General features: G+C 41.9%; 2 protein-coding genes and 1 long non-coding RNA gene across 4 annotated transcripts; 2 read left to right on the top strand and 1 right to left on the bottom strand.

Annotated features, from left to right (window-relative positions):
• Positions 1-29: 29 nt before the first annotated feature.
• SLC25A32 (solute carrier family 25 member 32) lies at positions 30-14,825 on the top strand. The gene is made up of 7 exons (XM_030267182.4): positions 30-210; positions 2,941-3,091; positions 4,092-4,177; positions 5,359-5,519; positions 10,489-10,602; positions 11,162-11,307; positions 12,707-14,825. The coding sequence occupies exons 1-7, from the start codon at positions 30-32 to the stop codon at positions 12,840-12,842; spliced, it is 975 nt and encodes a 324-aa protein (XP_030123042.4). The 3' UTR covers positions 12,843-14,825.
• On the bottom strand, positions 14,369-22,986 carry CTHRC1 (collagen triple helix repeat containing 1). Of its 2 annotated transcripts, none has more exons than XM_030267184.4 (4): positions 22,714-22,986; positions 19,499-19,720; positions 17,988-18,204; positions 14,369-16,846 (listed from the first exon to the last, which is right to left on the bottom strand). In XM_030267184.4, exons 1-4 carry the CDS (start codon positions 22,852-22,854, stop codon positions 16,704-16,706), a joined length of 723 nt encoding a protein of 240 aa, XP_030123044.1. In that variant the 5' UTR covers positions 22,855-22,986; the 3' UTR covers positions 14,369-16,703. The 2 variants fall into 2 exon arrangements, with proteins under 2 accessions (XP_030123044.1, XP_072781013.1); XM_072924912.1 differs by lacking the exon at positions 22,714-22,986 and adding an exon at positions 22,591-22,676.
• Positions 22,987-23,941: 955 nt separating this feature from the next.
• Positions 23,942-26,691, top strand: LOC140682461 (uncharacterized). Its single transcript, XR_012054243.1, has 3 exons — positions 23,942-24,222; positions 26,164-26,222; positions 26,564-26,691. It is a non-coding gene; the product is annotated as an uncharacterized lncRNA (long non-coding RNA).
• Positions 26,692-26,915: the final 224 nt, after the last annotated feature.

Raw genomic sequence — 26,915 nt, 5'->3', positions numbered from 1 at the left:
GCCCCGCCCCTGCGCGCGCGCGGCCGGCGATGGGCTCCGCGGGTGTCGCGTGCGCGGCGCGCGAGCCGCTGGAGCCGCTGGCGCGCGAGCCGGGCGCGCGCTCCGTGCTGCGGCACGTGCGGCTGGAGAACCTGGCGGCGGGCGTCGGCGGCGGCGTCCTGTCCACCCTGGCGCTGCACCCGCTGGACCTCGTCAAGATCCGCTTCGCAGGTCAGGCCCCCCTCGCCCTGCTGCGCACCGACGTGCCCGAGCTCGCCAGCCCGCGCCCTGACCTGCCGGGCTCCCTGCCCGAAGCCCGCGCTCTTCTTCCTGCCCGCCCCGGTGCCGGCGGGCAGCCCCCCGGCTTGGAATAAACTGGCCGGTAGCCGAAGGGGGCCTCGGGACAGCAGGTGTCCCGAATGGGAATTCGGGACACCTGCTGTCCCGAGGCTTTTCCTTGTCGCTTGCCGGGACTGTAAAGTGCGCGGTGTGCCTCGAGCTGTTTGCGGCGGGTCGGAGAGCCGCCAGCCCCTTCCCCCCTTCCGTGACCACCAGTGCCGGAGGAACCGGAGCACTGTCCCAAGCCCACGTTCAAAGTTCACCTTTATGCCAAAGATTTTCAGCGCTCAGAGCGTAGCGGTGGTTTTGGAATAACCTTGGTTGTTTACAATAGTGGTATTGTTTTGCAGAAAACTCTGTAACTAGTTTGTTTTTCCACAGGGAAGCATGGTGACTTCTCTAGACTTTTCTGCTAACTTGAGAAACTTGTCCACCATTTATCATATTCTCTTTCAGAGACGTTGAAACATGTTACTATATCTTTGGATTGTTTTCTTAAATAGATACGTGGATATTTTAAAATCTCAAAACCAAAGTATCACAAAGAAATTTTACAAAATTCGAAATGTTGCATGTCCTAGTTGGGCACATCCTGGGCTGCATTATGAAAAGCACAGCCAGCAGAAGGGCTCTTTTCTCTCTGTTTTTCATTTGTAAGACTATGTCAGAAGTACTGTGTTTACTTTGAGGCTCTCCAGGACAAGGAAGGAAGACAATGACACACTGGTGCGACTCCAGTGGAAGCCACTAGACTGGCAAAGGGGTTGGAACACATGGCATAGAACAGGCTGATGGAACAGGATCAGTTTGGCCTCAGAAAGGAAGGGCTGAGGGGAGTTAAAATTGCAGTCTATGACAATGTTATTGGAAGACACAGAAAAGGTAAAGCCAGATTCTTGGTTAGTAGGCCCAAAAAGGAACAGGCACAAGTGTGAACTTGGAAAATTCCAGTTATTTTACTGTGAGAATGGTCAAATACTGGAAAAGGTTACACAGACAGACTGTAATCTCTTCAGCCATGGAAACATTCAGGAGTCAACTGGTCGTGTCCCTAAGTAACCAGATCTAATTAGATCTGATTTGAGTACAGGTTTGGATTAGGTGGCTTTTGGAGGTCATGTACTTTCACATGATTCTTTGGGTTGAAAATAACAATTCCTATATTTTGTCTTCAGCCAGGGAGCAGGAGCTGATATCAGAAATTAATGTTGCGAAGATTCTTGGCAGTGTCATTGACAGAAAGACTTACATTTGCATCTCTGATTTCTGATGTTGTTTAATATGTTTATAAACTTGTGCATGGTAGAAAATTTCACAAATGTCTTTGGGAAAGGTCTAGCAACACTTATTCAGAAAGGAGAAAAGAGGTGTTTGTGTTCTAGTTTTGAGTGGTTGTCAAGGTGTTGAGAGCTGTTGTCACACTGTGCTCAGCAAAAGCATTTTGTCTTTAATGCTGAAGTATGTCACAATGTCTATGGAACACAGAGTTCAAGGGGAATTAATAATAAATGTGGCACTGAACAGAAAATGCCTGTTTACCAGGATTAATTTTGATGGGGACACAAAACTACACTTCTTGTAAAACTTTGAGATCAATTTTCAGTACAGTTGCAGTCTAGCCACATACCTGTATTAAGAATGAAAGCTGTTGCTATGTTTGCATCGTAGAGTAATTGAGGTGAGAAGAGAGCTAAGGAGTTCACCCCCTACTCAGATAAGCTCTGCTTAGATCAGTTTGTTCAGTCTTGTGTACTGGAGTTTTGAGTAGCTCCAAAGATGCTCTTCAGGCTACTTGTTCAAGTATTTGGCCATTCTGCTGGATAAAAAGTTCTGGTCAAAATTCCCTTCATTTCAGCTTGTGTCTGTTACCTCTCGTCATCTCACCATGGACTGTATCACATATCTCATCAGTAATCAACTTATTCCTTTGTTGTTATGGTAGGAGCAATAGTAGTTACCACTCCAAGTTTTGTAGACATCCACGTTCTACATGATCTGTCAGACAAAAAACTTGTGTGTTTTCTGTATTTTTGAAGTGATAATTTCTTAACATTTGGACCACCAGCTAGATTATTAGGTGAAAGAAGAAGCCCTTGAGTATTTTGATAAAAACTGACTTGGCAATCAGTAAGACATGACCCATTGTTTAATAGAACATTTTAAAGAGAAAATTTTAATTTAAGGGTTGTTACTTAGGACTTGTCTAAACAGCTTAGAGAAACGTGTCAAGGATGCCATCTATATCACTTGAAATATGATGCACAGTTGCTGCAGTGCTAAAAAGAGGCGACAGAAAACTTCAGATCTGCTGCTCATCAAAAATGTATGAAAGTGCATTTATTTAGCCATGTCAGATTAATAGGAACGCTCCTCTTACTGAGCTAAGTAGTTGTCTCTTTTTCCCCCCGTTTTTTCCCTAAGTTCTTGAACTCTAGGCTTATAAAGCTGTAAATCCCAACTCTTGCGTACTTGTGAAATAAAACTTGTGTAATACAGCTGATCAGTTAGTTTATATGTTTATTTATGCTTGCTTTAGAGGCTGTGGACTTCTATGTTGGCTTGGATGCACTTGAACCTAATGCTTCCTGAAATGTTTTCCAGTATCATTTCTTTCTTTTGTAGTAAGCGATGGATTGGAGCTGAGGCCAAAGTACAATGGAATTCTTCACTGTATGACCACAGTCTGGAGGCATGAAGGACTTCGAGGCTTGTACCAAGGGGTAACTCCAAACATGGTGGGAGCAGGGGCCTCCTGGGGACTTTACTTTTTTTTGTAAGTAGAACTGTAAAATGTGTCACACCCTGCACATTGTAGTGTTCAGATATACATTGCATCTTCTTTGTGGGGTATAAAAATGTGCTAAGGGACGTAGAAACTTGTCATTCTCTTAGCTATTCCAGGTTTGTTAATGTTTATTATGGTTTGCTGTTTTCAAATTTAAGCAATTTGAGTCAGAGACCTGTTCCTTTGTCAGGTACAGAGCATTCCCTTGATGCTGTGAAAATACTAAGGAATTTGAGAGGTGGTGATACTATTCATAAAGAATTCTCCTAAAGTGTTCTTAAGACGTCATGAAAAGTGAGACTCTAAATAGATTTCTTAAAAATTAAAGAGTATGAAGTTTTCTACTAAAACTAAATGTTTGATTGTTTTTAATTATTTTAGTGACAATTTTTTCATTGTTTTTGTCAGTTGATAGGCTTTTTAAACCCATTTTTTAATATTCTACTTTATTAGCTCCATTACTGCTTATCCCTATTAATTGAAACATTTTAGGGACTAGTTAACTGGCATGCCTATGCAAAGCTCACTTTTTTCTAGACTTTTGTTATTGTTGTACTTCGGTCCTTAAGCTTTGTTGTAGATTGCTATTGACACTTCATCTTCTGTTGACAATTTCTTAATTCATAAAGATTGCAAACTATATCAAGAGAAGAATGCTCAATGTATTTCAGAGCAAGAGGGTAGATACCTAGCACTCTGGCTCCCAATAAACTTACTTTAGAAGTTAATTCTTGATATCTGATCGTTTTCAAGATGCAGTCCCATTGATACTGACAGTTTAATTTTACAATTTAAATATATGTTACCATAGTCCACTTGAAAGAGCTGACTGCTTAGATATCAATTAATCAATTAAATAAAGGTAGTTTGGATACCTTTTTTTCAAAGGCTGTGTACCAGCATGATCTTAGGTATGTGATTCTGGATTGTGTTATTTGTGATGTAGGTCTGTTTTCACCTTTACTGAACTATGTTGTACATTTTCCAGTTACAATGCCATCAAAGCTTACAAGAAGGAAGGGAAGATGGAAAGTCTCAGTGCGAGCGAACACCTAGTGTCAGCTGCAGAGGCTGGTGAGGTTAAATGCAAAAATTAATGTTCACTTGTAGCCTTCCCATATGCTGCTACCTGCCTTTCTGTGTCAGTGTAGCTTTTTCTTACATGTGGCAAGTGTTAGTGTTCCAGCCCAGATGCAATAGTTTGTGGTCTGGAAATAAAACAAAGATGTCTAGCACAAATAGGTGGGTCACTGTGGTCCTTCAGTTTTGTGCAGAATTAGAATGTCTTTTGTCCTTGTTTTCATTCTGTGTAAGCACTTTCTATATTTAGTACTGTATTGGGTCCCAAATTGTAACTGTAGAAATCTGTTGCTATCAGATTGTTAACTTGTTAAATTTTAATACTTGGACCTTGAAAGGAGGTAGCCTTTTAAATCATGGAATGCTTTGGGTTGGAAGGGACCTTAAAAATAATCTAGTTCCAACCCCCTGTCTTTGTCTGGGATACCTCTTGCTAGACCAGGTTGCTCAAAGCCCCATCCATTTTGGTTGTGAACACTTCCAGAGGTGAGGCATCCACAGATTTACTGGGAAACCTGTTCCAGTGCCTCACTGCCATCACAGTAAAGATTTTCTGTCTCATACTTAATCTAAGCCTACTCTCTTCCAGTTTGAATCATTCCTCCTTGTCCTGTCACTACATGCTGTACAGGCAATTTGGAAGACTTTTTATTAGGATTTTAAAGCATTCATTTAATGTTGAAATATAGGGCATATTGTTTGACATGAAATATAGTAATGGATTCTGCTACAATGGTATTTTCAATAACCTATAAAGCTATAACAACATGTTATCAATTAATTATTATTTATTATTATTTGCTTAATTATTAAGCAAATTTCACAACACTGAGTTGTTCATCAAAATTTGAATTATTGTATGCTGAAGAATAACTCAGTATAATAAGGATAATCAGTGGTACATTAAGAAATTCCATTTTCTGTCTACTTCAGATAAAAATACATGTGCCCTGCAAAAGTACCCCAGCAGAAGTGAATTGCACTTGACTCTGAGCTTTGAAGGGAGAGAGAGGGAGCAATGGAGGGCATAAACTTCACCTGTTTTAAACAATATGAGTGCTCTGGTAGGAAAAGTAGTTTTGCCATTGTAGAAGCCTGTGTTATATTGGACTGAACAAGCTGGGACAATCTGTGGAGTTGGCATAACAATGAGAGTAACTTCTGTCTGTTCTCAGGAGCCATGACTCTCTGCATTACAAACCCAATCTGGGTAACCAAGACTCGACTTGTGCTACAATATAACGCTGGCGTGGATCCATCCAAGCGGCAATACAGAGGAATGTTTGATGCTCTTATAAAGATATACAAGACAGAGGGCATACGTGGTTTATATAAGGTAGTCACATTTCAGAAAAATTCCATGGTTGCCTGGCACCACCCAGTAGCATGGTGACACTTCTAAATATTTGTCTACAAAAAAAAAAAAAATTAATTGTAATAACTCATTCTGTGAGTCTTTCCCACTGAAGAACTTTAGCAAAAAGGCTTAGTCAGAGGAATTATTACCATTAATTATCACCATTATACTGGTGATAAACTGCTTTGTAATTGTTTTTAAATTTTCTTAGAATTTGGATAAGCAGGACAGCAACAATGTAACCTGTGTTGCTGGTAGTACTTCCTTGCATTTTATCCCTTATCTCTGTATTTCTAAACTCTTCTGGAAGATAAAATGACTAAAGTACTTGCTAATTTTTTCTTCCACAATGAATAACTTCACAACTGCTTATTTGCCCTCTGGTTATTGATGTCTGTAATCTGTCAGCTCTAGATACATTAAATTTGCAGACTTCTAAATATGGTCTGCATATGTGTGGGTTTTTTGTTCCCCTTAATTTAGGGAAACAGATGGCAACAAGATTTGGACTTTTTGCCTCCTCCTTCCTTCAGGTCATGACATCAAGATGCATTCTTCAGTGCCTGGAAGTTGTGAAGAAACCTATTTTAGTTCAGTCTGGCTCTTATCCTGCAAGTAATGCTGCAGAATCATAGAATCATAGAATGGCTTGGGTTGGAAGGGATCTTAAAGATATTCTTGTTCCAACACCCCTGCAATGGGCAGGTGTACCTTCCACTAGCCCAGGCTGCTCAGAGCCCATCCAGCCTGACCTTGAACACTGCAAGGGATAGGGAACAAGACCATTTTCTCTTAGAAATTATCCTGATTACTGAACGTTAGCTTATTTTATTTTCAGTGAAAAATGTGATCCTTCCTATTCTGTGGGACTTGTGTGCTTCATAGCAATGAATGCCAAATTCTAACATCAGGAATAAGGCACCTTACTTATTCCTAAATTGAAATTGTCAGGATTTATGGTTTGCCTGCCTGGATGTCTGCTCTGTTCCATGTAGATAAGTTCTGATTTCTTGGATCTGTTAGCTTTTAAGATGTCCTTCCTCCCTTCTTTTCAGATTATTCGTGCATGTAGCGTGTGTCGCCTTTGGCACTAGACACTTCTTTGTAGTGTTAATCTGCAAGTATGGGACTAAAGCAGCTACTTCCTTTGAAAAAGCAAATTACTTGCTTAAATCTGCAAAGAAGGTGACCTAAATAAGTCCTGAGTGACCTACATAAGTATGCACACTGAGCAACTTCCATTTGACGTCAGGACTCTCTCTACCTTGTCTATACTGGGGAAAAAGGCACCTCTTCAGGTGGTTCTTTGACTTGTACATGCTTTAACCTTCTTCCATTTCAGTGTTTAGGGGAGCTTTTATTTTTCTTGCTCTATTTAAAATTGAACAGCTAAAGCTTTGTTAATTGCCCTGAGTCAGGAGTTGTAGTACACACAATTGTCTTTGTTTTCTTTTTCCTCATAATCTTCATTTCAGATAGCATTCCTTATAGCAGACAAGGGGATCTCAGATAGTACCACCTTATAGTAAATGAAGGGATCTCAAATAGAGCAACTGTCTCAGATAGAATTGGAAATAAAATCTGGAAGGAGTTTCTTTCTAGAAATAATATATTTGGACACTTCTGTGTTGGCATTTCACTTTTGGTAGGCAAAATTCTATGCTCTGAGGATAAAGTACTTTTCCTGGTCCCACAGTGGCTAAGGCATTTAACTCTCTTTATTTTGCAATGCTTTTGCTTATGTTATTTTTCTTCTTGTAAATCTGAAGTTTGTAAGCTATCTATATCTTTGTACTTGTACATAGCAAAATCTATTGAGATTTGGCCACCTTGATTTTAACTTAAGTTGGAAGTTCTACACAGAGACATAAGCATAAGTGGCTTTCACATAAAAGGTGGTAACATTTTTCACCATGAGGGAATCAAGATGATAATGATGACTTCAGTGTCTTGTCTGCACAAGTTATCAGAGCAGGGCACACAGATGCTGCAGGTCTTTGACACACTGAGAGCCCAAATGAAGGCAGCACTGGAGAGATTACAAGAAGTATATGCTGCATTCTTTAGAAGCATACAGCAGAGGCTGTTCTGGCTTGAGTGCTGTCAGACACTTCTGGCAGTGATGTGAGTACCACATCACCAAATGATCCTTGTTCCCTTCTTTACTAAGAAGCACAGGTTTTCCAGTGTGTGCGTTTGCCTGTGTTTCTTTTTATTGGGCTGGGTAACCTTTGAAACACTAACCAACAGGACATTTTCTTCTTGTCTGGATTTCCAGCACTTGAAACGCTTTAAGCCAACTTTAAAATATTTCTTTATTCCCACTGTCTGCTGCTCAGAATTATATGCCATTTAAATTCCTAATTATAGAATAGATAAATATAGAACTATGTTTAATTCTGTCAATTGTTCTAATCCTTTGAGGGAGAATTCAAGCAGGACTTCTTTAAGGAACCAGTCATCTTGTCATGCTTTCATGGCAAAAATCTTCTAAAGACACATTTCAAATATTAAAGTGAAAAATAACAAGAAATGCATAAAGTTATTATAGAATTTTTCTTTACAGTCATATTGTGGATAAAAATAAATATTAAATTCTATCAAATTTTTGTGGTAAGAAAGAATTTTGAGTTAAGTTATTCAAAGAATAAGAAAATAGAATATGTTTCAAAAACTTCCCTGGCCAAAGTGTCAGTGCTGTGAATAAATCAGTTTTGCTTTGAAACAATTTTCCATAAGAATACATTGTTTTCTATGATCAATAAAAGCCTGGGTCAACTCCTATTTTACTGGGGCACATTGGCTGACAGTTGCCTCACTCCCATCTTGCATTTTTTAATATTGGCCCAACATTAAAAGTGCCTCAGTCTTTGGAAGCTTTTCTCATCAGCCCAAGACTTAAAGTGTGCTGGTATTTGTTTATGTAGTACAACCAGTAGATGCTTTAGGACTCAAGGGTGCAAGTTATCCAAATCTTCTGGCTTAAGTTTAGGAGTTAGCCCTCTTAAAGCTTGTTTAACTTTCTTTTGTTGGCAGGAAAGTATTACCTCATTTTTCTATGATACAAATACATTGTTCTAATTCTTTCCAAGTGGAGAACAATAACTTCCACTGTCTTTTAGTTGTTTTACTGATTAATCACTGGGAAATGTTTGTGAAGATTTTCCCTGCTATCACTGTCCATATGTTTCGTATTGGGTTGGGGGTTTTTTTTGCTGATCCAGATAATTTTTTCTTTGACATTTTTTCATAACTTTTTTTCTGCTCTGCTGTTATTTTCTTCTATGATCCAGGATTTCTGAAAACCAAAGTTGTCCTTTTCCCTCTGTTGGGGCCCTTTGGCTTCAAACTTCACTTTGTGCTTACAGCTGACAAAATACAGATATGTAGTTTAATTCCACTTTTTCTCATTTGGGGAAGTGTTTTTTCTGGGACTTTCACTAACTCTTAATGCATTTCATCAGTTTGTGGTCACTGATGGTGAGTTCATGACCATTATTTCTTACTGTAAGAAGAAATTTATTCTCATGTATTAAAGGAATTCTAAAAAATAATTTCCTGAACGACTGAAAAACTTTAGAAGTCTATATGTAGCACTGGGAAAGCTGATCCCTGAAGTGGTATTTGTGTATTATCTGTGCAATTTTTATGCCTGCTGTAGTTTTAGTTGTTGGAGGTTCTTCTACGATTTAGGAGTTTTATTATTTGTATTGTTAACACTAATTCAGTGGACTCCTTCAGGATCCCATCTCTTCTTCACCTTCTCCAGGCTTTTAGTTGTATACTGATAAGTCTTCAACATTTTGGGCTTCTTATTTAGTTTAACACAGAGTTTGGCATCTGAGCACATTTTCAAATTCCTTTTTCTTGCCTGAATGGATCATAGGAAATAAAACTGTTCTTTTTTTTTTAACTTTTATTCTTTGAGTGCTTTTAACCACATTTTGATCCCTTACTCTGTTATAATTGTCCCCCAACAATTTGCAGCAAGCTTTTGAGTCCCTTTCTGGGCAAGATGATTAGTCCCCCATTTATTTGTGTTTTTCAATATAAGTGACGAACTCTTCAAAAAGAGAATGAGTGCTTTTCTGAATCCCTTCAGCTGGTAGCTCACTTTAATGGAGCTAGTCCTGCTCCTGGGGGAACTCCTGCCTTCTCTTTCTTGTGGAGACAGTTCAGAAAGTACCTGTTTTCCCCCTTAATTTCAGATTTTTTGAAGCAAAAGGTTGATGTATATTTTCATGTGTTTGTGTGTGTAAGAATGACAGTGCTGGAGCAGCTCACTCTCTTCTCCCACAAGGACATGGTATAGTGTTGGGCATGGCAGTGTCAGGTTTATGGTTAGATTTGATAATCCTAAAGATCTTTTCCAACCAAAATGATTCTATGATTCTACATAGACACAAACATTTTTAGTATAGAAATGCATACATATATCTCAAAGACACACATTTATGTAGCCACACATATGCAAACACATATCTATTTCCTAGGCTGGATCACAATGATGTTTTGTACCTCTGCTCCTGATGGCTCTTCTCTGAGTTGCCAGTATCTGTCATTGCTTTACCAGTCTCAGGTGGGAACCAGACCCCTCAGTGCCAGTCTCTGGAAATGTGCATTGAGCAGCATGTTTGCAAGACCACAGCTTGATTTGTGATCTTGCAATCCTAATCTGTGTTACCAGCTTGTGCTCTGTGAGGTGCAGTCCCTGGGTCTCTTGTTTTATCTCGGTGACTCAGTAGGTGACTTTAGGCCGTATGCCAGAAAAGTAGTATTTGTTAAGTGTTTGTGGGATGCCTGCCCTTAAGAATACCTGAGTCAGACTGCAGCTGCTGTGCAGGCACAGTCTGTACATTGAGGACAAATGTAGGTGTGTGAGCTGTGCTCTGTCAAGTTGTTTAGGTTTTGTGCATTACCCTTTATCTTTGTTTTATCCTTTTTTTAGGGATTTGTGCCTGGTCTGTTCGGAACATCTCATGGAGCACTTCAGTTCATGGCCTATGAGGATTTGAAAGAGAGATACAACAAGTACAGAAACAGAGTATCAGATACAAAATTGGTATGATGCTTGAGAATAAAATTATGTTGTGGCATGTAAATAAATAGAAGTTGATTTCATTTGTCAGGTTATACAGCAGCCAAATGTACGAAGTATTGGTGCATTAATTGAAGTGCAGAATATATAGAAGGAAATAATACTTTCTCACTTTTTAGGAACAAGCAACTGGTTTTCACTGGTTTTGAAAACCAACTGCATATTTTGGCAAGTGGTTTTAGAATTTTAGAGGAAGGAATGGGAGTTTTTTCTTACTTTGTGGAACCAGAGGGGGAGGTATTAAACCCTGGAAAGCTGTTTGCGTGCAAGTTGGACAAAGGTAGATACTTTTGGAAGAAGTGTTCCTCTTGGTGGGAATGAGAAGGCACAACACATGTTTTACAGTCAATTACTTGTAGCACTGCATGTAGTAAACACTGACATTTCTTTTAATGTGTTGTTTTATAAGGGGGGAAAATCTAGAGTATTTTTTGGTTGTACATTTAAAAATAAAGTAAGATTTTGGGAGCTGGCTAATTTAAACCATACCTAAGGCAAACCTGACAATTTTTGTTGTTTTTAGAACACTGTGGAATACATACTGATGGCAGCTGTATCCAAAATATTTGCTGTGGTAGCAACGTATCCCTATCAAGTTGTGCGAGCTCGTCTTCAAGACCAGCATAACACATATTCTGGGGTGTTGGATGTGATCCGCAGGACATGGAGGTAGGTGTGCAAAATTAAAAGCCTACGTGTTGGAAACGGAGTTTTACAGAATCAGAGCTACCTTTACTGGCTTCTGTGCTGGCTTGCAGAACCAGTACAGTTCAGAGCAAGCAAAGTGTTAGCTGTACAAAGTCATGTTGTGCAAGATGCCAACAACAGCAGTAAGCTAACAGAGAGGAGGAGACAGGAGAGAGTCGATGCCCCCTGCAGGTTTCTGTTGTTTATTCTGTCTCCCTGCTCTCTTCTCCAGCAAAATTCACTTTCTAAAAAATAACATTTTCATGGCTGGTTTGGGATACTAAATTAAATCTCACTTGAACTGGTTTAGCTTATCACATAGGACAGGAGCGTTGTGCTGCTGGGAGTTGTGGTAAATCTAAATTCCTGGCAAGGTGAAGTGAGCTAGCCAGAGCTGATTATACTGATGTCTCTGGGTTACCCTGGGGCCTGACTGCCCTTGTAGTCTGGTCCCAGCTTCCTGTAGGACCTTTAGAGACCTGTGACCTCACACTTATTCGTATCTGAGCTTTTCACACAGACCTTTGCATGTGCATCCATGGCTTTGGGCAGTGCTTCTGGGTTGGGCCATGTTGCTGGAGAGGTGGAAATGGCTCCTGGGCTGTGAAGAGGGGCCAGCTGAGTGAGTGACTGAGGCTCTGTTGTTCCAGGAGCACCCCTGGTTCAGAGGCTGTACAGCCATTTCGCCTGGGGGCAATTCAGAGCAAAAGTAGCTCTGATGTGTCAGTGCTGAGCCCTTCAGTCCTGCAGGCTACAGGAAGCTTATTAGTTCTGTAGTACAGCCATTCTGGAGCCACTGCTGTGCTTGTGATTTGAACAAATAGGACTTAGGGAGTGTAATGTAAACCACATCCAAGCATTTCTCAGGGTCTCTGTTTTCTCATCCTTCCAGGTGTCCTAGGCCTGTGAGGCCTGCACCCAAAGAGCTGAGATTTAATGTCTCTGAAACTTTTTAACAGCCCTAGCATGACACACTGATTCAAATTGGGTCAAATAAGATTCTCATTTATTGGCCAGTAGAATCAAAATTCTGGAAGGGGTGCTTAAATTCTTGAAAGATGAATGCTGGCTTTTCTTAATTGTTTGGCCAGTTCTTGTAACATGAAGAAAGATAGTAAATTGCCTTACTTGGACAATACCCACAAAAAACACTCAAAGCCTAGGCTAAATAACTGATTTACATAATGCTATTATATGTTCAGAAGAAAAAATTATGGGTTAATACTTGATGCACTTTAAACACGGTCTGAAATTGTTATTTCTAACCTGAAGTTCATTTCTCAATGGGAGTGTGAGAAATAAAATGCCAGGCTTTGTTTTATGTCTGATTTTTATCTATTAAAAGACATTCATTAAAACCATTTTTTTTTTGTCTTTTAAGGAAAGAAGGTGTTCATGGATTTTACAAAGGAATTATAGCTAATGTAATCAGAGTGACTCCTGCCTGCTGTATTACCTTTGTAGTTTATGAAAATGTGTCTGGCTTTTTACTTGGTTTTAGGAAAGAAAATAATTAAAGTTATGAACTTGTGTTCCTAGGAAGGAATCTATCCTTCTATTTTTATATTTATGATCTGGGAGAAATTTAGTTCAGCAGTCTTCTTTGACACTGTGAATTGATCTGGCATTTTGAGGAAAGAATTCAGAGACAAGAAACCCTGCCAGCATCTCTCCTGTTGAATGTTGAATTGCTGCCTTCCTTTCTGAATCAACTGTGACTGGTTGAAGCAGATGTCTGCAACTGTGAAATGATAGTGCTGTGACTGGGTGAAGGCAGCTGCACAGCAATTCCATTTATCCTGGCCTGCCTGTTATAACCCAGTAAGCAGTTTCCACAAGTCTCAGGATAGCAGTTGGTGAGATTCTGCTCCTCCACAAGTGGAAAACTTCATCTGAAAGCAACCTGGGACCTGTCAAAGCTTTCTTAAATCTCTGAGTCTCATTAAAACAAGGAATGTCATCTGAATCCACCTCTGTTATTCATCACATTTTAAGATATGGAATGCTCCAGAGTCCATTGTTTATCCAACACAAAAATGCTGCCTCAGTGAGGTGCAGTTTGGAAACTGATATTATTTTTTTAAAACAGCTGTTAATTCTTGAGTTTGAATAATTGCAAGTCTGAAGCTCAGTTCTTGTCTCATACCAGGCCAGACTTGCACTGTGTTTTTTGACTTGGTTTTAGCAGCAGACTGGTGTGCTGAAAGTGCGTGCAATGCTGGATGCTTAATTCATTTTCTCTCTCTTTCATTCTCTCTCCATCTCTCACTGTGCCAGAATCTGTCTCCATTAGTGATACAGCTGACCAAATATTACTAAGTAAATGCATATTTGAAAGTGGGCTTACATTTTAAAGATGAGGATTTTTTTCTAGTAATCCCATAGTGATGCAGTGTTCAAGCCAGTGTACTAACAAATAGGACTACACTTACTTTCAATGATATTCTCTGGAAAAAAAAATGTTTCTAGTCTAAAAAAATCCTGTGCACAAGCCTTTCTGTAAAAAAACAGAACTATTTGTTAATGTCTTCTGATTTGGTTTAAGGAAAAGATTGTTAATATATTGATTGCTAATTTACTGATAAATTAAGTTGTAGTACATCTCAGTAAATTTGTATAATAATTATGGGTTTTTTCCCACGCCAATAATTGTTGTCAAGGATATGTACTTATGAGAGTTCTGGGTTTGGTGGTTTGGGGCTTTTTATTTCTTTTAGAAAAGACATTAGTGACCTTAATGTCTGCCTCCTGCTGTTGGTAAGAAGATATTAAGTATCTAGTAAGTATCATTTAACCAGAAATAAGTTTGCAAAGGCTATCCAATAGTTAGGGGGAAATCATCAGTGTCGTAGGCAGCAGAATAATCACTTAGATAAGTTTTCTGTTTACCAGACTAACCTAAAGCAGAAAGAACAATTCTTAATAAAATTTTAAGATTAGGGACTTGGTTTAAATTTTAAGTTAAAATCTGGAAAGCCATAGAAACTCAGTATTTTGAATCTTCATTCAGTGATCCACTTACTTGTTTTGTAGATACTGTTGCCACATACCACATTTTGTGTATCACTGAATTTATTAATAATTTACACTTTCTCTTCCATAATCCCATCCCTTCTACTGATAGAGCTGATAATCTCATCAGAAAGAATCATCTCATCTGGAGATTGTGGTAGCACATTTATCTCTCAGGATTTTTCAGAGAGGTGCACAGAGAGACAGAAAGAGAAAATAATTTCTATTTCTGCTCCTTGTTTTCCCCATGTGGAATGTGTTTGGAGAATTGTTTACCTGGAATGATTGCTTGATTGGATTCTGGTGGGGATTGTTTGAGCCTGATGGTCAGTCCAATCCACCTGTGTGTGGACTCTCATGAGAAGGTCACGAGTTGTGTTAGTTAGAGATATACTTAGAGCAAGTAGATTTGTAGTTTTTAGTATCTTCCTTTAAATAGTATATAATGTATTTTAGCATAATTACAATAAATCATTCAGCCTTCTGAATTGAGTCAGACATCTTCATCTCTTCCCATCAGGTTTGCCTGCATTCACAACAGTGGATGGCCATCTCATGGCTGGCTTTGGTTTTTATTATGGCAGTTTCCGTGTGTATTTAGCCGAAGATAAATTTACTGGAAGTTTCCCATGTCAATTATGTAGATCCAGAACAGCAGCTCCTGCCTTTGGAGGGTGCTTACTGGGCTTTGTGTGTTTTTTGGTACACAGAATGAATGTAATGGAACACTGAATTAACTCTACCACCCAGGGTCCAAAATATGTTGTGAAGACATGAAAACATCATAAAAGAGAAAAAGCTGTGCAGGTACTACCCTGGATTAGTGTGCTCTGTGCCCAGAACAGCTTACTCGTGCTTCAGGATAACTGCAAGGATAGGCTGTGAGCATGTGCACAATCACTCGCTGTATGTTAGCTGAGGTTCTGTAAGTTCACACCGCAGCTCAGCTCATAGTAACTTGTTTGTGTTCAGGTACCTTAAAACCATCATCCAAGCCAGTGAAAACATTGCAGTTCTTGAGAGACAAAATGCCAGCTGTGTAACTTGCTGGCTCACAGCAAATCTCACACACCATCTTGCAGTTGGGCAAGCCCAAGTGCCCCTGTCACTGCAGGTGTCCTCCCCTGGTATCTGCAACAACAGCTACAGGCAAGAGCTACATCCCAGAGATGCCTGGGGGAAATCGTACAGCTTGTTCAGAGAAGAAAATGAGATTTAATTCTAAATAGCTGAAATAGGTTCAGTTATCTCAGATTTAATGGGTTTTTTTTCTTTTAATTTCTGGGAAGAGTGGAGATTTTTGCATGTTGTACATGCTTTTCATGTTTTTTTATTTTGTTAATGTGAAATTTGTTTTGTAATACAAACATGACTGTTGTTTCTCTTTAGAATGTGTACAATTAAAAAAAAATATTCGAGTGTGTCACTTGCAGCATTTGGAAGGCAATACTTAAAACACTGAAGCTTATAGTCTGTTGGCATGATCAGTGTTGTCACTTTCAGACAGCTGTGACATCATTGTTTTACTTTACCAGTTCACTTTTGGAAAGCCTAGGCATTTCAACCTGTCATATTTCTGTATCTTCTAAACTGTTTAATATATCTAGCTTTTAACCAACACCAAAGTGATTCTGTATATCTGAAAGGCTAAATCCAGGAGAATTATTTTATTGGAGGAATGAAATTAAGTGTTATAACTAAAATTATTTAGTGTCTGCATCTTAGTAGTGGAGACCAGTCATAGGTGTCACTGAAATCCAGTCTGTTGAGAAGCAAGAGAAGAGGAGCTTAGATAGTCTGGTTTTGCTCAGTTATTCATAATGAGGTATTTAACACTTACCACATTGTCTAGGTCACAGTTAAGTCACCAGGGGTAACAGCAGAGCATCCTATTCTGCAGTCAGGTTTACAGGAGTGCATTTTACCTATGTTTTCTGAAGGCTAAAGCAAACACCTGATTTTACTTTCTTTGAACTTTATCTATGAAGCCTTCTAAAAAAATCATGTATAATAACACCATGTAAAATACCTTAAACAGATGAATGTTCAATAAAATAAACTGGATTTTTTTTTTTTGTAAAAGGTCTTATTTATTTGATACAAAAAGTTATGGTTACTTCTAAAAACAGTGGTGCTATTACATCAAAAAAGAAATTTAAAATGTTAGTGAACTTGGTTTTGATATTTGTATTCTAAAATGATTATTATAAAAAGCCTCTACCATGTACAAAACAAGGTAAAGGCTACAGATGCAAGGCTTTGGTGCCTTTCAGTACAGTACTTGCATCCAATTCTCTTGAAATAAATTCTGAAACAAATAGTACAAAATTTTTTTAAAAAACAGGTATTATAAAAAGGGAGGGAAGTTATTTTGGCAGTTCTTCAATGATGATTCGGGAGACTGAATTCCATCCAGTAGAAGCATCTCCCCGTGGATAATCTGAGCACGTCCCAACCCAGATGGCAATGTCCACCAAGCCAGCATTGATCCCTTCACACAGACCTTCCACTGGTTAGAGACAAAAATCAGGTTATCTCAGCAGACACAATCCCTGTGTATTTCACAACTGAAGGTGGACTCAAGTACTTGAGAACAGCAGCTTGTTGCTATTTAGTTAAATGTGAACAGTTTTTTAGCATTTTAAAACTATTTCAGAAATAAAAACTCTGGTGTAGAGATGTGGCAACATCAGTTACAGCCATGCAGTGCCTCTGTCTGTGCTGCTGTTTGACACTCACTGCAGTACCTGAAGCAGATCACCATCCACAGGATGGCTCAGTGGGAGGTATACCTGCAGCTTTAAATACCCAGATTTACACACGGGGAGCTGGAATATGGCTCCATACCTTTTCAAGCATCTTTCTAGCAGTGGTGGGAGAGGGGGCCCAGCCATGCCTGGTTTACAGCTAAGGTTTACAGGGTGATGACCACCCTGTAAGCTTTTCCACATGAGAATCACTGCTTCTGCCTAAAGTTGCTCTCCTGATGCCCCACTGGCACCACTAGTTGGAGGTGGGGTAATGAAGATGAGTCAGCTCTACCCCTATGCTGAAAAAATCCTATAATAGCTTTAGACATTAGCTTTCATGTAGTCATGCATTACAGGGAGGAAAATGGAGAAAGGACACAGACTTTATATTCTTTTTCTTAGTGTCACATCCTTTTATGTTGAATGAATTCACTAATTCATCTCTGCTAAGCAAATGAATAATTGCTCCCAGATATTTCTCTTTTGAGATACTTTTTAGCCCCACCTGAAATCAGAGTAGAAATTTCAGGAGAAAAGTCTCATTTTTGCACAGATAGTGTGCAAATACCAGTATTTTAAGCCAGGATGACACTGTCTACTTGGCAGTAAGGCTGTTTCTCCATAGGCTAATGCAGCATAGAATGTCTCTGTAATCATGTTGTGGCAGAGATCAGTAGACCTGTCTGGACAGAAATCTCTTCCATTTCTAAATCTCAGGATATAAGTACCACGAAAAATACCACAGCAAGAAAGTACCACTTAATAAATAATTATTATACTGTTACTTATCAATAGTCAACGCTGAGAGAGCAGAGTAAGAGAAGAAGTGTGAGTTGGCCACTCTGCATTTGGTAACCACAGCTGCCTTCTGCTCCATCTCTGCTCTCCCGGCATACGCACCTGAGGAAGTCCTGTGTATGTTAATAGTAGAATTCAGCTCTGGGCTTCCTTGATCTAAGTATATTATGGCTTCAATGGGCAGTGGGCCCGCACACTCTGCCCCGTTGAAGGTGAAGTACCAGCGCTGGCAGCAGGCGTTCCTGCACTTGAGGCGGAGGGAGCCGCTGAAGAGCACGCGGAGGGCACTGTTGGAGCGCATCTTGGTAAACGTGCATTCCTGACAGGAGACAAAGGTGCTGTGGCACAAGTCTTGGCTTTGAGCCTATTTATTTTCTATATGTTTCTATTTAGGACACAGATTTAGGAATATATTTATTTCAAAATGTTTTGGCTATTCCCTTTAGCCCCCTCTGGGGGGGGAGAAAAAAAGTGAAAAAGTCAGAGCCTGTAAAATCCCTTGTAGTGCAAAGATGAAATCAGAACAGCACCTCATAGATGGTGAAGGAGAAACGGATTATGGAAATTCTTTATTTTGATAACACCTGCTGTTAAGTTGGTAGCCTAGTTACCTTCTGGGATTTATGTAAAGGGATATAAGCTCTCTGAAAGCTGCACTCAAGCTACAGGATCACACAATCATAAGGATTGGAAGGGACCTCTGAAGATCATCTAGTCCAACCCCGAAGTCCTTGCATGACAAGAGAGCACAGTTTCTGTCTCTGCTAAAGGAAATCCTGGACTTACCAATTATCACAAGACTTCTGAGCAGTTTACATTAAATAAAAGCTACACAACTGAAAAATAAACTTTCAGGTTTTTAAGTGGTTGTTAACCTGTCTTCAAAATGCTTGATATCATGGGAAAAAAAATAAAAAAGAAAATAAATTTTAAAAGCTACGGACAGTTCTGTAAATACAAGGTAGGCAGTAAGAAAAGTCTGCTGAAAAAGTTGATTCTCCTGCTAGCCACAGCACAGCAGTTAAACTGCTATAATCACTCTGGGCTTTGCTTCATAGCTGGGATTGAGCAGGGATTTTTTCTAAAAGTTTTACACCCAGGGCTGCAGTGGAGGACAGATTGTTTGTGTCAGTCTGGGTGACACTGGCAATTCTGCTCCTGAGCAAAGCTGATCCTTTGCAGTAGCATCCTGCAACTGAGTTTCAGTGAATAAATAACCACTATGAAGCAAGAGTTATAACAATGGGTACAATTAACAGATTAAAGATGTTCGTCCCTTTTTAGGATTGAAATGGTGAAAATTTTGCCCTGTTTTGGGCAAGCTAGAAGTATTTCTTTGGTACTGTGACTTTCAGCCTTACAGTTACAGATCTGGTCTACTAAATGTACTCTTACACAGGCTACAAAATTCTTCTGAAACCCTATTCCAGGAATGAAACAGGCACATAGCTGAAACATAGCTGAGAGCAATCCAAAGTAGTGAAGCCTTTGAGAAGTTCACCCTTGCATGCAGAGAAAGGCCCCAGCAGGGAATCTGTGAGGCTGGTGCCGCTCCCAGAGGCAGAGCGAGCCCGCTGTGGGTGCTGCAGCCCCGGCGTGCAGAGCTGGCTTACCGCGATCTTCCCAAGGTCGATGCCGTAATTCAGCGCGCTCCACGAACACTGCTTGAAGTTGGGTGTCCAGGACTCCTCGATGCTCTCCCGCATGCACTCGCCCTTCTCCCCTTTCAGCCCATCCCGTCCTGGGATTCCAGGTGTCCCAGGGATCCCGTTGGCTCCTGGGTTTCCATCCCGTCCAGGAACGCCACTGGGGCCTTGCAAGCACATGCCATTATACTGGAAGACAGAACAGATCTTGCTGCTTCCATCCCTTATCTCCAAGCCTAATCGAGTCAAGCACAAGTGAATAACAACAAAACACAAACCCCCTGCTGCGCCACAATGGGCTATTTCTGCATCTCCAAGAAAATTATTCCACAGAAGAAAAAAAAAAAAAAAAAAGGAAGAATAAATTTTCAAAGATAAGCAGAGCCAGCAGAATTTGCTGTAAAATAAGATGGCTTTTTTTACAAAAAGATGCATAAATCCTAAAATTAAAAATTTACCTAGTCCAAGAATTAAAATCTGTTGGAAAACCTCACAAGAGTCAAAATATTTCAATACAGAAAAAAAAAAGAAGTCACATGTTAATAGTTACTTTCTCCTAACCTACCATTACTTGTATAATTGTCTATGCTAATATGTGTTCAGTATTATTTTTCCTTTTTTATTTATTTTTTAAGATTTTCCATTTCATAGAGAGCAAAGGTTCGTGCCACTTTTCTTCTGTCACTGCTCCTCTAGTGAGAAGGTGACAACCACACAGTGATAAGCAAGCCCCACAATTCAGACTCCAGTATGGACATAAATGGATGGTGATATGGATGTGGGAAGCTGCACCCTGGAATAAAGCTGAACTCAGGAATCTTGTTTGTAACAGTGGGAAGGTACACGTGGGAGGAGGGCCCACTAACATCCTTCCTAACATCACAGTATTAGGAAAGGTCAAATGTTGCTCTCCCAAGCTCCACGTTAACACACATTTCCTTTTCACCTTCTGAGACTTGGGGCTGCCCACCTTGGACAGTAGGTTTGTGAAGCCCAGAGCTCCCTCCCCCAGCAGCCTGAGTGCTGGGATGCAGGAGAAGCACTGGGTATGGGAATGCTGAGCAGGAACCTGCAGGGGCTGGCCATGGCTTTTATTTCATGTGCTCTGTCCCATCTGGTGACTGACTGCTTCCTCCAGTCTTCATCCCAAATCCTCACAGATAGCTGTATTCTGCTCTTCCACTTTCTCACATTTCTTTGTCTTTATCTAGTTTAAATGACCTAATGCCCACAGGTTTCAAAAAGAAGCAGTGCTGCAGCTATTCCCCCTCGTGCCAGCCATGCCCCTGTCTGCACTGCAGGAGCTGTAAACTACAGCCCCCACCTCATTCCTTTGTCAGACAGGTGAATTTTCTGCACCGAGGCTGTGCCTTTTCACAGGCTCTGGTGCAAAAACCATCACAGGCTTAGCTGGAGCCACACAAAAAGTAAAATCAGTTACTCTATGGAGAGGTCTAGCATGAAGTCAGATGAGGGTTTGCTAGCTTTCCCTTACTACCTTCACCAAAGAAAATCCTGCTGGTTAAAGGCAGTGGAAATATTGCAATATTTTCATGAAGAAAACCATATTCTAGAAAAGTTAGTTGAAGAGAAGACTGGTTGGCAAAGCACACACCAGCCCAGGAGAACAGATATTTCTATTTCACACAGCAACAGTTAATCTGGTTTTGCTGTTGCTTTCCCACTGGACTCTGGGTTTTACATGTGGTTACTCACCACAGAAATCCTGGATGTGGAACTAGGCAAGAGCTGGGTCAGGCCAGAGCTCTGGCCTATTGCCCCCCATCCCCAGAAACACCAAGAGGGGCTGACCTGCCTTCACACAGGAGCTGCCACCCACAGCCAGACAGGGAGAGCACCTCAGCCATGGCACATCCCAAAAAATAAATGGGAGCACAAGAGTCACCTGGGCTTTGGGCTCTACTCCAACTAAAATTATCTGTCTTGCCAAGTCAAGTCTTTTTCATGTTTTCTTAAGCTGGAAATGCATAAAACATACTTTAAACATCCACAGAAGGCAGGATCCCTCCTTGGTCCTGCCTCCACTCTGCCCTAGCAGGGCTTCTGCTGAAGCAGTCTGTACAGCTGGGCTGTGCACGAGTCAGCTGCCATTGATTTACCTGCACTTTGCTGCATCCAAAAAGCACCGAGCAATTTCAAAGAAATGAGGGACCCTAAAATACTGCTTAGAAAAATGTTAGCCCATCCATGTGTACAGACTCCTTATTCTCAATGCAATTCAATTTCCACTATAGAAGTGAAAAGGCAATGAAGTCGTATGAACGAAAGGGAGCTTTGCTAGCAGTGGTGCTTCCAGCACATCACTTAAGGGGATCTCTGGAGATCATGGAAGAAATGGTCATATGAGTGATTTTCTATAGACGGTGAACGGCAGTCCAGCAACTCACAGAAATACCTTCACATCTGCTTTCTACATTCCAAGGACTGGAAAATTTCCCTCCTGTCATCATCTATCCCTGAGATGGGATAGTCCCAATGCATTCAGGTTTCTAGTAGCAATGGAATTGCAAACAGTGGTGTGCAGTCCCTGCTGCCAAAGGAAATAATGCATTCATGCGACTGCAAGGAAAATGTGTTCGGTAAGCATGCAGATAGTTTTCAGAGCATGTAGATAGTTTTTCTCATCACTCACTATTTATCCACTAGCATTTTAGGAGATAAACAGCAGTTAGCTGCTTATGTTGGAAGGAGCTAAGCAGCATTTAGTACTTATGTTGGAAGGGCAGTAAGATTCCGGCGCTGCCCCAGCCGACGGCGCTGCCTCGGCTCCCGCCGCGATGTGCCCCGGCACCGGGCACGGCGGGGAGCGCGGGCTCCGCCGGCTCCGGCCGCCATCCCCGACCCTGCCCCGATGGAAAGCGCTCAGACACCGGGCCGAAAGTCTGCGGTTTGTGTCAAAGCCCGTCCAGCCCTTCTCCGCGTTTTCCTGATTCAGCACAACAAGGGCATAATTAACCGAACCGAGAGATGCCCGCAGCGCGGGGCCGGCGCTGCTCTGCTGGAGGGGCCGCGAAGTTTTTCGAAAGCCTCCGACCTACCGCTTTTTCCATATCTTTGCAATAACAAAGCGGCTGCGTGGCTCCTGCAGCCACCCTCCGCCCGCACGGCTCCCCCAACACCTCCGCCCGCCCCGCTCCCGGGCCCGGCCCCGCCGCTCTCACCACGTCCACCACCTCCCGCTGGCGGAGCGCCTTCTGCTTCCCCTTGGGGCTGTCGGAGCCGCCGTGCGGCGGGGCCGCCGCCAGCAGCAGCGCCAGCAGCAGCAGCAGCGGGGCGGCGGCGGCGGCCGGGCCGCGGGGCATGGTGCGGGCGGGGATGCGCCGGGCCGGCTGCGGCAGGAGCCCGGGTCCGCCGCTCCGGGCGGCAGCTCTGGCGGCGATAAATGAGCCTTTCAGAGCGCGCAGCCCGAGCTCCCTCCCCGGGGAGGCCGGGAATTTCCATCCTGTAACCGAGCGAGACGGCCAGGCAGAGCCACCCCCCCGCAGCCATTGGTACGGGGCCGGGGGCTCCCGCCCCCTCGGGCCGGCCCCGCCGCGCTTTCCCCGGGCCGTGCCGGAGCCCCCGGCCGCGCCGAGCCGAGCCCAGCCGAGCCGAGCCGAGCCGGGCGGCGGCAGCGCTGCGGGGCCATGCCCGGCTCTGCGGAGCCCCTCCGGGTCCTCCTCCCGGGCTCTCCTCCCGGGCTCTCCCGGAGCCCCTCCGGGTTCTCCTCCCGGACTCTCCTCCCGGGCTCTCCCGGAGCCCCTCCGAGTTCTCCTCCCGGGCTCTCCCGGAGCCCCTCCGGGTTCTCCTCCCGGGCACTCCCAGAGCCCCTCCGGGTTCTCCTCCCGGGCACTCCCAGAGCCCCTCCGGGTTCTCCTCCCGGGCTCTCCCGGAGCCCCAGGCAGCTCCTTTCCACGTCCTCAGGTGTTTGCTCGGCACTCGGTAGCTCCTTTCCGATGAAGGAGCTGTGTCTGCAAGAAGCCGCCTAATGCCACAGCGGGATCCTGATGCACCGTGTGATAAAGTATCAACTTTATCACACGGTGCATCAGGTCACAGATTTCACTTTAACAGAACTCAAGGTAAGGACACAAAATCCTTCTGAACAATAGAGGATTTTGGACTTTTTCGGAAAACCTGGTATTGCCAGACTGAATATTGTCAATTTAGCAACAGAAGGAAAGTTACTGGCTACCCAGTGTAAACCACCTCATATTGCTTTAATGTAAAACCATACATTGTTTTTCATCGTTCTAGAATTGAAAACACTGTAAAAATAAAGGATGTGATATGTCCTCAAGAATTCAAAATAGAAATAACAAATGTTCGAGACATAGCTTCTGTATACTGCAAACTTAATGGGATTTGTAGAATTTCCAGAAGGGGGAGATAAGCTTCAACACATTTTTTTTCCTGAAGTATTTAACAAAACCACACATTTCTCCTGCAGGAAAGAATGCTACAAGATGTTGAGTCATTCAACAAGCTGCATGGAACCACATTTTTGTGTAGACTGAACCCCTTCATGTGGCTCGGCGCTTTGAGCCACTTCTGCCTTTCTCCCCTTTCCACGTCTGTGCTGGTGAAGGGCAGTGAAGAGAGAGCTACAGCACAGGCCAGTCCCACTGCTGTCATCAACCCCATCACACGCTGTCCTGAGAGCTGGGACTGACATCAGCCTCACTGCTGAGGTGAGGGCTCCTACCTTGTGAAGAAGGGCAGTGTTACACCCTGTCAACTTCAAAAAAACAGCTGGAAAATTATAATGGTTCCCTAAACCAGCTGGGAAAATTTATGGAATGATGTAAATCCTTAATTGTAACAATTGCTTTGGTGACAGCTCAGGCAGCATCCACAAACACACACAGGCAGAGGCTTCATTGAGCAATTGTGCAGTGCTGTCAGCAAACGCTGCTGCCTCTGGCCTGGGCTGATGGCAGTGCTGTGAAGGCGGTAATGTTTGATTTCTGTGTCAGCTGCATGTTCACACAAGCGTCCTTACCAAGGGCTGGGGATCCTCAGCATCAACACAGGCTGTTGCTAAGGTGTGTCTCCTCACAGGGTGCCAAACTTCTGCATTACAGAATTAATTTCCTCAGGCAAGGTGAAGCAGCTGAAGTGCACAGCGCAGCAGCACTGAGCGCTTTCCTAAGGCAATCACTCAGGGTTTAGAGAACAAAATTGGCATGGATGTTCACAATTATTTCCCCACCTGCGTTTGCCCACCATATATTTGAGTGTGGTTTGAAAGCTTTGAAATTGCAAATGGCTTTGCCAGAGGAAGCAAACTGAGGAGCACTGTAAGAGAAGGTCTTAGCAAACAACAGTGAGACATCTGCTTTGAGCTCTGGTGAGCGCATCGTGCAGTTCTTAGCACTCATTTGACTTGCAGCGTGCATCTCCATCTGGGAAACAGAAATGTCAACATCCTCCTTAGCCTTTTTCAGCCCAAGCAAGCCTTGCCATCTGTTAGGCTTATGCTCTGTTGGCTTTTGATATATTTAAATGCTTTTGAGGGCACCAACCACTGCCAAATGCTGGTGAGATACTCAAATTTAATCAGAACTACTGATCTATTTTGCCTTAACTATTTTGCAGCTCAAAGGAGTGATAATAAACTTGCCTGAGCATCCTCTGACCATGATCCTAGGACTGGTAATAAACTTGCCTGAGCAATCTCTGACCACGATCCATATTACATCAACTAGTGCTTCCTTCATTTTATCCATCCTGCCATATGATATAGGCTTTATCTTTTATATAAGGCCTCACAAACATATCAGCAAATATTATGAGTTGTTATTAATGTCACTAAATCTCCCAGACGGCCAGTCTGCTCTTGCACAGCCTGGGCAGGCTCCCACAAGGTCACCGTAGCACAGTCAATGCATCTTGCACCATAAATGAGGCTGATGCCATGAGTGCAGTCTCTCTGCTGCAGCTTGAGCTGCTTTCCCCCTCACACAGCCTCTCAGCATCCCAAAAATGCAGACACACAAGTCTGGAGAGGAGGATGTTCCCATGCACACGTGTGTTTCCATTCACCTCAGCTATAACATTCAAATTCAAGGGACAAATTCATGGGGTCACTGGGTCTCTCTGCCTTTCCTATCCAAACTATTGCAATTTATGAATACTGTTTGTTAGAACACTGGTTTGAATTCAACCAGTAAGTATTTGTTATTAAATTCAATTGTTATTCAGTCCTGCAGTGTGAAATAACTGCAGGGAACAGACTTAGGTGTCTAAACATTACAGAAAGTTCGAGGCTGAGGATCCTGAGACAAAAGAGGCCCAGAGAGGTAAATGTGACTTTTCATCTGCCTTTAACTCTTACTGCTCTTACATTTCCCTGTTCTGAGGATGTCTGGGGATTTTGACTTTGGCTGACAGCCTGATCTCTGCATCACTCTGGGGAGCATGTTCTTATACCCCGGGTAACAGCAGAGCACTCGAGGTTAGTACTGCAGTGCTCAGCATCACAACACTCAGCATTCTTGGTGCTTTTAACTGTGGAGTTCATAATTTAGATCTTGTTCACTTTATTACTGACATTTTAAGGTGAGTTTTAAGTTGGTGTAAAAGGCTGAGATCAGGGAAAACTGCTGAATTTTTCAAATGGCTCTTTGCAGGCTGCCTGTCTGATCAAGGAGACAAAGAGCTGTCTGTACTGCTGTGGAAGAAAACCAAAGTAAGAGCTCTTGGGTAATTTATTACAGATTTAAGAAATTGATTCCAACTTCTTCCACCAAAAAAACCTTTGGAATGGCATAAAAATCAATGGGATTGTGGCCTTGGGCCCTTCTAACACCTCTTAATTTAAATATATGATTCATATAGAATGAGTAATAGTAAAAAAAAATCCAAAATATTTCTCCCTCCATTTTATTGCTTTACTAGCACAGATACAAAAAAATCTTCCAGTAACTGTATCATAGACTTCCAGTCTATGAAAAATGATAAAAGTATTTTAACTACAGCATTGCTTTGCAGGTACACATATTAATATTTGAAACTTAAAATCTGATTTAGGGCATGTGTCAACCCTTCAAAGGCATGTCTGTAGAAGAGAATTCCTGTGTTCACATACATGAGGACAGTATTTTTCGAGTCTGAGAAAAAAAAAATCCTGAAGGTAAGTGCTAATTCCTTATTTTTGAATAAGCACATTGCAGTTCTTAATATTACTATAGGAAATGTGTTTTTACATAATAGAAAACATGAGAGAATCAACACTTTTTATTACTCATATTAATTATGTTTTCTATGGAGAGAAAACTTTAACATGGTCTCTGGCAATTCAAGACCAGAATATAGGTCAGATACCAGTGAAAACTTATGGAAACAGTTCCTTCCATTGCCTGCTGGGGTTCCAGGCAGATCT

The sequence above is a fragment of the Taeniopygia guttata genome, chromosome 2 (assembly GCF_048771995.1).
Source record: "Taeniopygia guttata chromosome 2, bTaeGut7.mat, whole genome shotgun sequence".
In the NCBI taxonomy this organism is placed as follows: domain Eukaryota; kingdom Metazoa; phylum Chordata; class Aves; order Passeriformes; family Estrildidae; genus Taeniopygia; species Taeniopygia guttata.
This window is presented reverse-complemented; position numbering and strand designations above follow the sequence as displayed.